Source organism: Barbus barbus (genome assembly GCF_936440315.1).
Source record: "Barbus barbus genome assembly, chromosome: 29".
Classification (NCBI taxonomy): domain Eukaryota; kingdom Metazoa; phylum Chordata; class Actinopteri; order Cypriniformes; family Cyprinidae; genus Barbus; species Barbus barbus.
In genome coordinates, this window is record NC_136757.1 from 25,533,865 (window position 1) to 25,550,160 (window position 16,296).

The window sequence follows — 16,296 nt, forward strand, 5'->3', positions numbered from 1 at the left end:
TTTCTGACACCATGTGGTTTAGACTTAAGTGTAGACCATGAAAGTGCATTTTTCGACAATCTGAGCTTTGTATTAAAAGGATGTATAATATATAATATGATGATCTCCACACGTCACTAATGCAATATATTTTCTGTGATGATCGGCAGCGTGAAAAATGCATTGAAGGTTTTCGTCAACAGTAGTAGTCTCATTTCTCTCCTAGTTTGACAGAATTACGTTCATACCGATTGCGAACTGCACCATAGTGCAGTCATTTGTGATTTTTAGTCATTTAATAATTAGCATTTTCCAATTTAATCATCAGCATAATTAATTATTTAATTAATTATTAATTATTTAATAATTTTCTGTATGTCATGTGGTATTTTTTTATTAATTTATTTGAATTTTTAAACCATTTTTGAATTCTTTTCCACATTGCTTTAGTGTAGCACCATGCAAAAGCAAAAATAATGAGTTGCCAATGCCATTGTAGAATCATGAACCGTGGTCAGCCATGATTCATTTATTCCGTGAGCAAAATGGTTACTTTATTCAAACTCGTATTACTCAGCTGGTCATGTGATGTTTTTGACTTTGGCTTCCCATGTAGCTCATCACTAAATAAAACAGACATGTAGATACATAGGCCTTCAACCTTCATAAAATAAATACATTTAAGTTTCCATCCCCTTGTCCAGAGTTTGAAAATACCTGCTTTGATTTTTTTTCCGAGATAGGACTTTCCCAAGAATGAGACCATAATTTAATTAGTCACTTTTCATTTTTTGAGATCTTTCAGGTTTGGAAAAACACCCCAAGATGTGTGATTCACAGGCATGAACCGCACGCATGGTTGTTGGGAAAAGCAGACAATGACCTTTCGACCGCAGTTAAGTGGACTAGACAGTTCAGGGGTCTGGAGCTGTTAGTGGTAATCCAGGTCACGCTGTACATTACTTGAGGCGTGCCATTCCATATCTGATTAAAAACCTCTCCATTAGATATTTATTCACTGCATTAGCTGTGGCTGTTCTAGTGGTATGCATGCACTTTCAAATCACACTTCTGGGGGTGTTGCATTCTAATTGGTCAGCAGAGCATTTCCCCCGACCAATCAGAGAGCTCTCTCGCGTTCTCTGCCTTGGAACATCCTGACAACACATCTTAACTGGCAGACCATTTTGAGATTGTTTAATATGCAATTGCCTGCAGTGCTGTAAATTGCTTCCTCATGGTTCCTTCGAAACCTCAATACTTCAGGATATTTAATGTTCTACCAAGAGCTGTTTTATTAAAGCTGCCGTCTTTTGATAACAGCAGAATGTTGCTGTTGTTGTTCTAAATGCTTTCATTTCATAAAAGTCATTTGCACTACATAAAAAAGTGAGATCAAACATATTTTTGTACTCCCCTCGGACTCAGACTACAGCTGCTAAGAGTCTCCGGGTCACTGGGACATTTTTTTCCTGGGGTTTTATGTACAGTGAAAAGCTTTCAGGAATCTGTCTCATTAGTTTAGGATAAGGATGGATAACTCTCAACGCAAATGGCCTTCTGTTTCCTCCCCTACACCGCTTTTGGAGTGCTGAGGTTGATCGTTTCATATTCTTGCTGTGTGATCTGGTTGTTTCTGTGTCTGTTTGAGTTTTGAGTGGATGATCTTATTTAATGTCAATAAAACATTAATCATTAATCACTCTCCATTCATCTGATAATTAGGCCAGGCTTAAGCTTCTTTGCCAAATGGCAATATCATCACATAGACACCGGCCAATATTGTTGTGACTGAGATTACTGTGCATTTATCTGTTGTGCTTAAAGATGTAGAAATGAATTTAAGTTTAAGCAAAATGTTGCACACTAAGTTATTTTTATAGAAAAAGAAATGGCCATGGATATGACTGGCATGACAAAAAGGTTTATCAAGAAATCAAGTAACCACTTAATAGAATTAGGTTACTTATTCAAATAATAATATTGCAATTACTGATGTTTGGAAATATGCCTTGCATAACTTCTAAAAAGAGACCTAAAGTGCCCCCTACTGGATTCAATTATTTGTTCATATATTACAAAACACAGATAGATAGATAGATAGATAGATAGATAGATAGATAGATAGATAGATAGATAGATAGATAGATAGATAGATTTTATATGCTTTATAAATATATTAAAATAAAAAAAATTAAATATATACACAGTTACATTAAATAATATAAATTTAATGGGCATGTGTAAAATTGAAATAGATTAATTTTATAATTTACAGTACATTCAAACATTTTTTTGTATATATGATCAGAAGATTTATCCGAAGCAACTTTTACTTAAAGTGCCATTTTATTTTATTTTATTCTCACATTATTTTGGAATGGAACTCATGACTTTGGTGTTGATAAAATTTGAGCTACACGAATTTATTAGTGAAGATATTAGTGAATAACCCAAATTTCAGTCTGTTTCTCACAGAAGGTTATCATATGAAGCAAAGTGACTTGGTTCTGACTGACTTTTTCTATAAATATCCCCTTTTACAATCTTACAAGTTGTTTCTTTCATCCAAAACCACAATCATCCTCACTGATATTCAGATCATGAGCTCATGTATCTTGTCCATTCATGTATTTTTTTAAACAGAATTATCAGATTGGGCCAGATTTCATTAAGTTGACGGCTGGTCCGTGTATGTAGAGCTCTTTCCATGAATTAGAGGGGGCAGCGTATCTGTCTTATCAGCCTATCATTACAGTCAGTGCTAGAGAATCTCTGTTGTTGTTCTTAATTTATGGGCTGTGTTCTTTTGTGAGATTGCTTATAAAGGGGAAGACAATGGATGGTGAGCATTCAAAATTTAAATCTTTTCTTTTGGCTGTGTCCTATTCTTTGTATATCATCCCTGTGACAGATTCACAACACAACATGCAGATCGGTTTATTTATTCCACAGTGTAATGAGAGTACAGATACAAGGCAACAATTACTATTTACTTCATTTATCTATTGTAACATCCTATTCTATGCCATATTTGTTCTTGAAATGCCACTGATATGCTTCAAGTGACAGTACTTACAGCTGACAGACAGTACTACATGACTAAATATTGTGTTCTGTCAAATAGCAGCATGCTGTTATGCGTCAAATACAAGTAGACGGGGAGTAGAACACTTATGAAAACACGAGTTGGGAAGGAGCTGCTCTCCACTGAGGGTATTTTTACAGTGGCAGCCCTCTGAAGTGTAGCAGCAGTAGCTCTGGCAGAAGGCTCACTGACAGCGGCGCATTTAAAGCACAGGTGAGTTTCAGAGTCTGTTTCAATCTGCCCAACACAGTGACCAATGCGCTCAGACCCGAAAAAAAGAAAATTATGTCATGTATATGTTGTTCCAAACCTGAATGATTTTTCTTTTTGAGAAAAGTTTAATGAAATGCTCTTTTCTCAAGCATAAAATGATAGGGGCTGTCAATCAGTGTTATTTTGGTATTATTGATATACTCTGTTTGTGTGTGTGTGTGTGTGTGTGTGTGTGTGTGTGTGCGCGTGTGTGTGCATGTTTATGAGGACACAAATTTGTATAATGACATGGGTATGACAGAGGTATTACAATATGAAGGTGGTTTATGAGGACAATGTCCCCGTAATTCAAAAGGCTTAAAAAACATACTAAATGGTGTTTTTTTTTTTTATCTAAAAATGCACAAAGTCTCCTGTGAGGGCTAAGTTTAGGTGTAGGGTTGGTGTAGGGCAATAGCACACACAGTTTGTTCAGTATAAAAACCATTACGCCTATGGAGAGTCCCCATAAACCACAAAAACCAACGTGTGTGTGTGTGTGTGTGTGTGTGTGTGTGTGCACCTGGTATTCATCACGTCCTGGGGACCAAATGTCCCCACAAGGATAGTAATACCAGTAAATCTTAATCTTGTGGGGACATTTTTTGGTCCCCATGAGGAAACAAGCTTATAAATCATACAGCATAAAGTTTTTTGAAAATCTAAAAATGCAGCATGTTTCCTGTGAGGGCTACGTTTAGGTGTAGGGTTGGTGTAGGGCAATAGCACATACAGATTGTACAGTATAAAAACCATTACGCCTATGGAGAGTCCCCATAAAACATGGAAACCCAACATGTGTGTTTGTGTGTGTGTGTGTTTAAAAGATTTAGTAATTTGATCTCAGTAAAGACAAAATTGCTCTGTTGGCTGTGGAGTCAAGACATTTACAAATATGATTAAAAGATGAATATGAGACAAAACTACAGAATGTCACATTTTATTATTGGGTGATTCAACACATAGATGTTTTACCAGCTAAGAAGTTCAGCACTTTTAGAGTTTCATCCCTCTATCTGATGTGAGCATAAGTATTGGCACAGTTGCCTCACAGGTCTTTCTAAGTGATCAGCTGTGTCCTGTTGCATTAATTCTTCAGATATTAAAAGCAGGGAATGTGTCGTATCAGTTATATTCATTACTTCTGTATTCTGAATCTTGAATTCGATGATGACACACACAAACAAGGATGAAGACGAGGGAGCTGACTTTGAGAGAAAAGCAAGCAATTTGAATGCTAAAAGAAAAGAGGAAGTCGATTAGAGCTCTAGCAAAAACAAAGGGCATGGAGAAATCAAGAGTTTGGAAACCGCCAGTGACACGAGCAACCGACAACTACCTGATCGGCTGAGAAAACAACAGTAGTTGATGACAGACAAATCATAAAAGCTGTAAAAATGATTCCTAAAAGACGTGTCTGTAAAATCACCAACAACTTCCAGAAAGCTGGGGTGATGCTCTGACAATTTACTGTCCTCAAGAGACTTTGACACAGAATTACAGATGCTACACAGCAAGATGCAAACCTCTGACCAGCACCAAAAATAGAAAGGCAAGATTAGAGTTTGCAAAAAAGCACAAAGGTCAGTCAGAAGAGTTTTGGAACTGTTTATGGACCGATGAGACAAAGATGAACCTTTATCTAAGTGATGGGAAAGCAAAAATGTGGAGAAAAAAAGGGAACTGCAATGATCCCAAGCATACAGTCTCATCTGTAAAGCATGATGGAGGTGGTGTCATGGCATGGGTATGCATGACTGCCTCTGGAACAGGTACTCCCAACTTTACTAATGACTTAATGTTTGATGATAGTAGCAGAATGAATTTGGATGGGTACAAAACCATCTTGCCTACCAATATTCAAGAAAATGCCACTAGATTCCTTGGGAAGTGAATGAATGAATGTTGCTGTACACCCAAAGCGCTTTACAATCATGTGGGGGGGTCTCTCCTCAACCACCACCAGTGCTTCATATTGCATCAGAATATGACCCAAAACACCCTGCCAGTTCAGTCAAGGAATTTATAAGGGCAAAGAAATGGAAAGTCTGAGACTGCCCAAGTCAATCTCCAGATTTAAATCTGATTGAACATGAATTTCACCAGCTGAAGAGGAGAGTAAAAGCAGAAACTCCCCAAAACAAGCAACAATTGGAATTGACTGCATTAAAGGCTGAGAAAAGTATTTGAAAGGATGAGACCAAGAGTCTGGTGATGTCTATGGATCACAGACTCACTGCTGTGATTGTGCGCAAGGGATCTGCAACTAAATAATAGCTTTTAATCTTTTATATTTGCCTTATGTTCAACTGTCCCAATACATATGCTCACATCAATGAGTGGGATGAACTCTAAAAGTGCTGTTGTTTTTATTTGGCAAAACATGTATGTGTTGAAACGGCTAATAATAAAATGTGACATTCTGTAGTTTTGTCTCATATTCATCTTTTAATCATATTTGCAAATGTCTTGACTCCACAGCCAACAGACCAATTTTGCCTTTACTGTTCCAATACTTAAGGTGGGCACTGTGTGTGTATGTATATATATATATATATAGTATCTCACAGAAGTGAGTACACCCCTCACATTTTTGTAAATATTTTATTATATCTTTTCATGTGACAACACTGAAGAAATGACACTTTGCTACAATGTAAAGTAGTGAGTGTACAGCTTGTATAACAGTGTAAATTTGCTGTCCCCTCAAAATAACTCAACACACAGCCATTAATGTCTAAACCACTGGCCACAAAAGTGAGTACACCCCTAAGTGAAAATGTCCAAATTGGGCCCAAAGTGTCAATATTTTGTGTGGCCACCATTATTTTCCAGCACTGCCTTAACTCTCTTGGGCATGGAGTTCACCAGAGCTTCACAGGTTGCCACCGGAGTCCTCTTCCACTCCTCCATGACGACATCACGGAGCTGGTGGATGTTAGAGACCTTGCGCTCCTCCACCTTCCGTTTGAGGATGCCCCACAGATGCTCAATACGGTTTAGGTCTGGAGACATGCTTGGCCAGTCCATCACCTTTACCCTCAGCTTCTTTAGCAAGGCAGTGGTCGTCTTGGAGGTGTGTTTGGGGTCGTTATCATGTTGGAACACTGCCCTGCGGCCCAGTCTCTGCTTCAGTATGTCACAGTACATGTTGGCATTCATGGTTCACTCAATGAACTGTAGCTCCCCAGTGCCAGCAGCACTCATGCAGCCCCAGACCATGACACTCCCACCACCATGCTTGACTGTAGGCAACTCCACTTCTTTGGTCGACCATGGCGAGGCCTGTTCTGAGTGGAACCTGTCCTGTTAAACCGCTGTATGGTCTTGACCACCGTGCTGCAGCTTAGTTTCAGGGTCTTGGCAATCTTCTTATAGCCTACGCCATCTTTATGTAGAGCAACAATTCTTTTTTTCAGATCCTCAGAGAGTTCTTTGCCATGAGGTGCCATGTTGAACTTCCAGTGACCAGTATGAGAGAGTGAGAGCGATAACACCAAATTTAACACACCTGCTCCCCATTCACACCTGAGACCTTGTAACACTAATGAGTCACATGACACCGGGGAGAGAAAAAGGCTAATTGGGACCAATTTGGACATTTTCACTTAGGGGTGTACTCACTTTTGTGGCCAGCGGTTTAGACATTAATGGCTGTGTGTGGAGTTATTTTGAGGGGACAGCAAATTTACACTGTTATACAAGCTGTATAGTCACTACTTTACATTGTAGCAAAGTGTCATTTCTTCAGTGTTGTCACATGAAAAGATATAATCAAATATTTACAAAAATGTGAGGGGTGTACTCACTTCTGTGAGATACTGTATATATAAGTGTTTGCTTATGGTTTAATTTTTCCTTTTAGTTAACAATAATAACCCTGCTGTCAGTCTCCCAAGAAAGGCTTTAAACAGTGTAGCAAAGAATTGGTTTAAACATATGAAATGATTGGAAAAAAAATTGTAGTTTCACCAGAAGATCGAGACATTTTGATTTAAAAATCTGAGGTCAAAAAAGTAAAAAATAAAACACATGCATGGATGGATGAATCGCTCACCATATGTTCTGTAAGATGCATTTAGAAAGTAGATTGATATCCACTTCTTGCCAACGTTAAGTTCACTGCAGTTCTCAAACATTAATTCTTATTTGCATATAGTTCAGTATGTGCATGAAGATGCATCTCGCCAAGTTTACTGCCAGTGAGGCTGAATGCTATTGGTTCTTACATGTCTCATAACCAATTGGCACATGCCACATTTGAATATGCAAATGCAATTGTACAAATTGTTCTTAAGAGGTTTTTGTTTCCTTTTTGGATCTTCACAAAACTTGTTCACTGCTTCTTTCAGTGTTCACACAGTGAGGGTCAAGAAAATAAGTCATAAGGGTTTGGAGCAACATGAGGGTGGGTAAATGATACAGTTTTTATGTTTGGTGAACTATTACTTTAACAGAAACTTGGTTTATTGCCAGTAGATGGCCAGGTGGTCCCTGCAAAAAAAAAAGTGAAATAATTTTTCATCGACTCTCAGAAAAAAATAGGAAAACATTAGATTGAACCAAAGTCTGTTTTAAAAATGAAATTCAAATTTATTTTAACTGATATTATTATTATAAGAAATCTACATGGATTAAACATTGCAATCAAGTGAAATTCATGTCAACATTATCAAAATTTTTAGCAATTTCATTCATCAAAATGGAATGCAACCCACTGGCTCATAAACCATTTTCAGCTATTAAAATGTTAAAGTGAAAAGTTGTAAAGCTTTGTGCTTGTACTTTTGGTCTAATGATTATGCAACAGTTTGTTGGCCAAACAGTGGAGAAAACAATATATAACGTGTTAATAAACACGTTAATAAAAGCAAAATCATTTTAGTGCTGTTGTCCTGAATATCATCTACAGGTAATCACAGTCATGTGACGTCTCCTCACCTGTACTTGTGGAGTGATTCCCTTCATCGTCTTCCCCGGAGTGGGTTTTCTTTGTTAAATGATGCACAATGATGGTGGCATTAAAGGCTCTCTGGAACACAGACACCAGCGTTAATGCTGCAGAATCTAGTGAACTTCAGCAAATATCTTTAAATGGCAAACAGTGAACCTTCGCTGCATATAAGAACAGAAGAGGCAGTGTAATGTTTGGAGGCATTTATTGCACTAGAACTAAAAGCCTGATAGTTACAGCAATTACAGCATTTGCCCTTTTAAAGGTACAAAACATAATTGCATGGCAGGGCAGACAATCAGGAGTAAAGCAACAAACGACTGGCGGTAAATAATAACAAAGCCTCCATATGCCGCTTAAGTAACTCTAGTCATACATTTACAAATGCAAAGTGCTGTATCAGCCTCAGAGGTCACAGAAACGGGTCATATAGAGCTGTTTTACATATTACACATGCAGGAGTCTTGTGCTTTAGTAGTCTAGTCAATTTTTGATCTTACTCAAAAACAGCCCACTTAGACGCAACTAATGCAGTGCTTCTCTACTGGTTTGTTTCAGGACCCTGATTTGAACTCAACCCAGTCAACCGACTAGATGACAACTGGTGATTTCAGCTATTTTTGTGTACGGTTTGCATCAGGCAGTCCATGGTTGTATGAGGCTAAGGCTGTGATGTTGGCAGATTAAAATTTGTTTTCTTCACTCTTACCTTCCAGTGACTCTTGGCAAAGATTTTTTGAATCTGTGCTGACACTGAGCCGTGGATGTTCTTGTCTAGAGCCGCACCTCCTGATATCCTGCCGTTAAGAAGAAATAATATTAATTCAGAATTAAACATGTACACAACTGTTCAGAAGTTTGTAAGAGGTCAGTAAGAGTAATACTACTATTCAACATTCAAAAGTGACTGTAAAACATTAATAATGTTAGAAAAAAATATCTATTTTGACTTTTTGAACTTTCTATTCTTCAAAGAATCTTGGAAAAACAGAATTGTTTTCAACATTGATGATAATAAGAAATGTTTCTTGAGCAGCAAATCAGCATATTAGAATGATTTCTGAAGGATCATGTGACACTGACTGAAGACTGCATTAATAATGCTGAAAATTCATCTTTGTATCACAGGAATAAATTACATTTAAAAAAAATATTTAAATGGTCTTACACTAAAACACCAGTCATAAACTTAGTTATATACAACTCATACAATACCTTGCAATGATCTAAGTAGAAATCTCAAATTACATTTCTTTTATAACTCAATTGACTACAGAATTAAAAGAAGAGCAAATGGAGATTTAATTATTAAGTCCTCTGTTTCATTTACGACTCACAATTCTGAGACAAAAATAGCTTTTTTACTCTGTGGCAGAAAAAAAAACAGTACTGGAAGATTTATGCAGAATTATGAGGGGGGAAAAGGTCAGAATCGTGAGTTTATATCTGCCAATTCTGTGTTTATATTCTGAGAAAAAAAAGATTTGCTAGAAACAAAGTCTTAATTGTGAGAGAGAAAAAAATCGCAATTACGTTTTTTTCATTGTGGAAAAAACTTTCATACCAATTTGATCTGAGCCACTATTCACATGCATTTAAAAGCTCTAGTCTTACTGTATGGCAGCAATTTCTCTATGTCTCCTAAGAAACATCTCAGACAAAGATGACGGTCAGAGAATGAAGCATACTTGGAAACTCAAAGGAAACTCTTGAGCAACATCTGAGCAATTAAAACTTTCTTCTGGGAAGCTATAATTTGTGTTCTTCAAGTAGCAAAAAAAATCCTATGCCTCAGTTATCCGTATTTCTCTAAATGCATTACTTCTATGAGCACTCTGTTCCATTTTATTTCTGCAATGAAAATCATAATTGTTGTGTGCTTCTTAAAGATCTCAGAGTGCTGTAGGTGAAGAGACAACTGTTTATTCAATATTTCATAATCCTCTTCCTGTCTGCGCACGCCCTCCCACGCCGCTGCACAGATGTGACCCAACTCTTTATCTGTTCTTCAAGGTCAGCCTCTCTTTTTACCGCTGATCAACCCTTCAGCTCCCCGTCCGCCTCTTTCATGCTATTTATGGACTCACCAAGGATGCTGCAAGGCCTGGTCACAATTGAACCTCTTCGCTGGATCCTTCTGCAGTAAGTGAACTATGAAGTCTTTCGCTGAAGCATTAGTGGGCAGGAAGAGGCAGAGAACACAAGAAGATCAATACCACTTAATGTGGTCAGCATTTGGCGCGTTTAGAGCTACATTATAAAACATTCTGCATTAATATAATGAGAGAAGTTTTTAAAACCGCTCATGAAAGCATTAATGCTTTGATTCGAAATCTCATGCAATTATTTCCTAAGCTATTGCAGAAAGAAAAAACATTGGTTACAGTTGAAATGGATCACAGTGCATCAATATAAATATATTAAAAAAATAAGTTAAGTCGGTTGGGTCCAGTGTTGTTTAGACCACATTGGACTTTCATTGCATAGACAAAAATGGTTGAAACATTTTTCAAACTATCTCCTTTTGTTCCATGGTTCCATAGTTAATTGTTTGGCAGTCAATGGGACAGTCACAAGCCTCCCGGTTTTCATACAAAATATCTTAAATTGTGTTCCGAAGACGAACAAAGCTTTTACAGGTTTGGAACGACATGGGGTTAAGTGATTAATGACACAATTTTCATTTTGGGATGGAGTATCCCTTTAAAATACAGTAAGAGAGATTAGCTATTGTTGTGGTCTTACCGGAGTCAGAGATGTCATCCCAGTATGGCGAATCAAATTCATATTCAGCCTTTTTGATCAGCTTGTAGAGTTGCGTGTCGTTGTCATCGTAGAATGGAGGATAGCCACAGAGTCTGCCAGGAAATCAAAAACTACTGATACAGACTCTTCATCCTGGAGTTTTATTCATGTAGGGTGAATAATATTAATCCAGCACTCACAGAATAAATGTAATCACCCCAATGGCCCAGAGATCCACCTCTTTACCATATGTTTTCTGCTGCAGAAGTTCAGGAGCTACAAACACATCAGTACTCATGAGTTACTGTCAATGGTAAAGACTGTGCTCTTAAAACTAATGGTTCCTCAGTGGTTCTTTGCAGCACTTAAATTTCAGAAATACACCTGTTTTGGGTTATGTAGGGCTCTTAAAGGGATAGTTCACCCAAAAATGAAAATTCTGTCATTTACTCATCCTCAAAATGTTCCAAACCTCTGTGAGTTTCTTTCTTCTGTTGAACATGGAAGAAGATATTTTGAAGAATGATTGTAACCAAACAGTTGATGGTCCCCATTGACTTCTGTAGTTTTTGGTTACTCGCATTCTTCAAAATATCTTCTTTCATGATCAGCAGAAGAAAGAAACTCATACATGTTTGTCGTCAAAGATGAAACAACTTGACAGTGAGTAAATAATGACAGAATTTTCATTTTTGGTGAACGATCCTTTTAAGTTGCTATAGGTTTTTTTTTTTGTAGATTAAAGAAAGTTCTCTGTGTCACATTAGAGCTTCAGATCTGCATTTGATTCAGATTTTCTGAGCTTGAATCTGTATGTTGCTGCACATGAAATTAGGTCATAATCATGATCATAAACTCTCTCTTACCGACATAGGCAGGTGTCCCACAGGCCGTGGAAAGAGCGCCCTGCTCTTCCATTTTAGACAGACCGAAGTCACTGATGACAATTTTGGAGTCTTCTAATGGAGTCTCATACAGTAAATTCTCTGGCTAATAGAGGGAGAACTTATTATGAATGTAATATCCACTTAGCTGCATGCAAAGCACCCACAGTGAAAAGATGGAATTAAAACATTTTAATCAAACGTATCGAAACACTCTGAAAGCATCACCTGAAAGCCCCTCAACATGAGTGCTCAGAAACTGAAAATGTTAAAACAGAGGCTAAAGTGTTAGATTTTGTTCTCAGGTACCTTTAGATCTCGATGCACAATGCCCAGCTGGTGCAGATAGTTCACCGCCTGCAGCACCTGATATATCACACGACTGGCATCTTTTTCTGTGTAACTGCCTCTCTCCAGAATCCTGTCCAGCAGTTCCCCTCCTGTCAGCCTGAACAACACACTGTCATCAGCATCTGTCTTTCTGTCTGTCTGTCTGTCTAGTGTTCTAGCATTTTATCTATCTGTCTGTCTGTCTGTCTGTCTATCTAGTGTTCTAGCATTTTGTCTATCTATCTATCTATCTATCTATCTGTCTGTCTGTCTGTCTGTCTGTCTGTCTGTCTGTCTGTCTGTCTGTTCTTATCGTTCTAATGTTCTATATGTCTATTTGCCTGTCTGTCTATTTATCTAGCATTCTTTCTATCTATAATTTGTTCTGTCTATCGCTCTATCATTCAGTCTAATCCTATGAAACAAATCAATTTTTTACTACAATATTTTTCACACTCAGGTCCACTCACAGTGTCATTACCAAATACAGTTTGGTAGAAGTCTCAAAGGTTTCCTCCAAAGACACAATATTTTCATGATTTATTCTGTGAAGACATCATAGGGACAAATAAAAACAAAAGATTTCTGTAAAATTTCATTGTACTCTAATAACCAAGAAAATGTAAACAAAAAGTCATACAATTTAATCAATCAATCCTTTTTTTTTTAATCACTGACCTGCGTAATACTGCAATCTCATTCTCCAGCATGGATTCTTTTCCCTTTAGCGCTCTCTTGCGGATGCACTTGACAGCCACAAGCTTCTGAGTGCATCTGTGCTGAGCCACTCGAACCTCAGAGAACGAGCCCCTGAGACATTATACATTTATATTATTAATAATTCAGCTGTAATGAGTTTTGTTCTAAATTAATGCCTAATTATAAGTTTGTGTGCCATGGGCACATTGTGAATAATAGGAGTCTCCAGAGTCTTCTTAATAATATTTTCTGCTTCTAGTCGACAAGTCTTTAATAAATGTGTTTAGTAAACCAAAATGTCAAAATCTACTCTGAAGTCATTATGTGTTCAGAATACTTTTAAATATTGAATATATGAAAACTCACTCTCCCAGTTTCTCTTTCAGCTCATAAACAGCATTGATGTCATCTTTCTTCCGAAGATCTCTCAATAGAGGCATCATAACGCAGGGTAAGTGTGATCTGCGTACTACATACACAAACACACACACACCACTAATATGAGCATGCAAATAAGTACCAAAAATCATCAGCACATTCATTTAAAGCCTGAAGCAACACATTTTACATGCCCTCTACAGCAACAGGCACTCAAGAAAATGCTTTCAATACATGTAAATGCCAACTTCTGATTCCTTTTGGAGATTTCAATGCCTAGCAATGAGTTTTGACAGATTTTCTTTACCACCACACAAGCTCTGATGGGAAAACAGTTTCAAATGCTCTCCCTGATGTAAAAACGCCTCTCTTTTTATATGCAGATAACTAGTGCAATTATCTACACATGAAGAAATAGTCATCACTGAAATCAGATCAATAATCAGTGATATTCTCCCCAAAACACCCTTTAGAAAAGAGATCTAAGCAAAAGCTCAATTACCTGCTGATTGCTGCTGTGAAAATCTGGAAAGCAACAGTTTCTGTTCACGTCACCAAACTCCCAACAGCCTCTCTGCTCTCTCTTTAATCGAAAATCACATTCATTTTATACTGATGACCTTGAACACCCACATGCTTTATAGAAGAAAAGTGACTTTTGAAAGAGATGAAGGACAACAGGAGAGCAGGCACAGAAAGCAGAGAGAAAGTGATAAAGAAAAATAGAGAGATGGAGATGGGGAGAGAGAAAAAGAGGGTTGGCCAAACAACAACAGGTCTCTTAAGACCGTTTCAGACTTCTTCAAATGTAATGCTTGAATGCATGATAAGGACAGATGATGAACATTGTCTTCAAGACATATCTGATACATCTGCTCATTGCACATTTAAATAAGCATTCTTCATCATAACAGTCTGAACTTAAAGTGCTACCGTTTGTTTTCAGATGCCTTGAGATTGCCAGAAGCCTCTGTCTCTGTTTACATTATTGAGGCTGTTTTTGGTAGCGCTCCCATAGATCTCTCCTTGTACGGGCACAGGGGTTTTCCACTCAAGTGTTAGCATTCCACCCGTCTGCCCTGTGAACACTGTACACACTCACACACACACACACACACACTCATAAACACTGTGTGTTTTGGCCTTTATATCTGCTGTCTAACAAGGTATTAAAGGTAAATGGGTGAAATGTGAATTGACATTAGTCATACATATGATACTGAAACATCATATAAGGCCTTTACAAAACAACAAATCATGTGCAAATACAATTAGACAATATCGATCAAATCTGTTGCAAATTGATGTGATAAATAATTACAGCCATGAACTGTAAAACTTTACCTCTGAAGTCTTTATAAGCTACAAACCATTATAAAATGCTGCTCTTGTTGATTAACATTGCAGCAAAGTCATTTATATTTCTCTTTCTCCACTACCAAATGTGTTGTAATAAAGAATGACCACTAGAGGGAAGCCTTGATTAACTTTAATTCCAAAATAAAGAGCCCAGCATCTATTTGTTGTAGATGTAGTGTCTCTCTATACAGTGTTTTATAATAAATATAAATTACTATGTAAGTTGTATATATTTGAGTTTATATATTTTATAATATATATATATATATATATATGTTGCATTTGCATATGTTTTCTGTGAAGTGCTTTGTAAACATTTATTTGGTGCAATTTATTTAGTTATAATGCATTTATTACAAATGTGTTATAAACATTTTATACAATTTACAAAAAGTATGTGAATACATAAAATTTTATATAGATAGATTGATAGAGAACGACCTAGGTTACGTATGTAACCCAGGTTCCCTGAAGGGAACGAGAGCTGCGTCAAAACGCATATGGGAACGCCATCAGCGTAACCGACGCTCTGAATATCGTCTACAACAAGTCCAATAGAAGGGCGAGGCGTCACGGGCGGGGTGACGTCACGGCCAGGAGATATATAAGCACGTGAGGCAGAGCCCGCGTCAGCTTCATGTCATGAAGCAAGCGCTGGCAGGGATGCCGGAAGTATGGCTTCGAGACGCAGCTCTCGTTCCCTTCAGGGAACCTGGGTTACATACGTAACCTAGGTCGTTCCCTTCCAGGAACGTCGAGCTGCGTCAAAACGCATATGGGAACGCTATACCAACGCCGCCAGACTGACAAGTCCCTGCCTGATGTCAGGCCAAGAGGACAGAAGAGCCTGTAGTGGCTCGGATGTCGAGGTCGTAACCTGGCGAAGTCAGGGGCGTGGACTACCCAGCAGCGTCGTAGATGCCCTGATCGGTACATCTGTCCAGAAAGGCCTTGAAGGCCGCCATACCTCTGGTTGAGTGCACTCTGACTCCCACGGATGGGCAAGCCCAGAGGCCTCGTAAGCAAAAATGACAGCATCCACCATCACTTACTAAGAGTGGGCTACCAAGCCCTACCCTCTTAGGCGGACCAAGGCCCTCGAGCAGTTGGTCCGACTTCCTCCACAGAGCAGCTCTGTGGATGTACGTGCCCAGTGCTCACACTGGACACATACGGTTGTGCTACTCCTGGCCGAAGGGAGGAGGACAGAGGCCTGGAGTACGACCGGCTGTGGTATGACCGTCAGAACCTTCGGTACGTACCCCATTTTTCAGGGCTAGAGAAAGACTTTCGCCGAACCGGGCACACAGTCAACATCGAAGGGGCCGCAGACAGGGCCTGAAGGTGATCACCCTCCTCAGAGAATGATGCTAACCAGAAGACGGTCTTGGAGGTGAGGAGTCTATCTGTTATCTCCTCGACATGCTCAAAGGTGTTCACACCGAGCCTCAGAACCGCAGCCAGATCCCATGTGGGGACGTGATCGTACAGGAGGCCTCAGCCTCCGCGCACCGGAGGAAACATGTAACTAGGGGGTATCTGCCCACTGGCTGGCCACCGATAAGGGCGTGGTATGACAAATAACTGCCACGTAGACCTTAGTAGTGGAGTGGGTTAACCCTGCGGAG

At 38.5% G+C, this 16,296-nt stretch overlaps 1 protein-coding gene across 1 annotated transcript; it reads right to left on the reverse strand.

The window, feature by feature from the left end:
* Positions 1-8,225: 8,225 nt before the first annotated feature.
* Positions 8,226-13,885, reverse strand: LOC306849128 (calcium/calmodulin-dependent protein kinase type 1B-like; the record flags this gene model as incomplete). Its single annotated transcript, XM_079383972.1, has 11 exons — positions 13,812-13,885; positions 13,298-13,400; positions 12,911-13,042; positions 12,703-12,777; positions 12,212-12,350; positions 11,885-12,008; positions 11,219-11,294; positions 11,019-11,131; positions 10,361-10,439; positions 8,983-9,070; positions 8,226-8,351 (listed from the first exon to the last, which is right to left on the reverse strand). The coding sequence occupies exons 2-11, from the start codon at positions 13,372-13,374 to the stop codon at positions 8,226-8,228; spliced, it is 1,029 nt and encodes a 342-aa protein (XP_079240098.1). The 5' UTR covers positions 13,375-13,400; positions 13,812-13,885.
* Between the last annotated feature and the right edge of the window lie 2,411 nt (positions 13,886-16,296).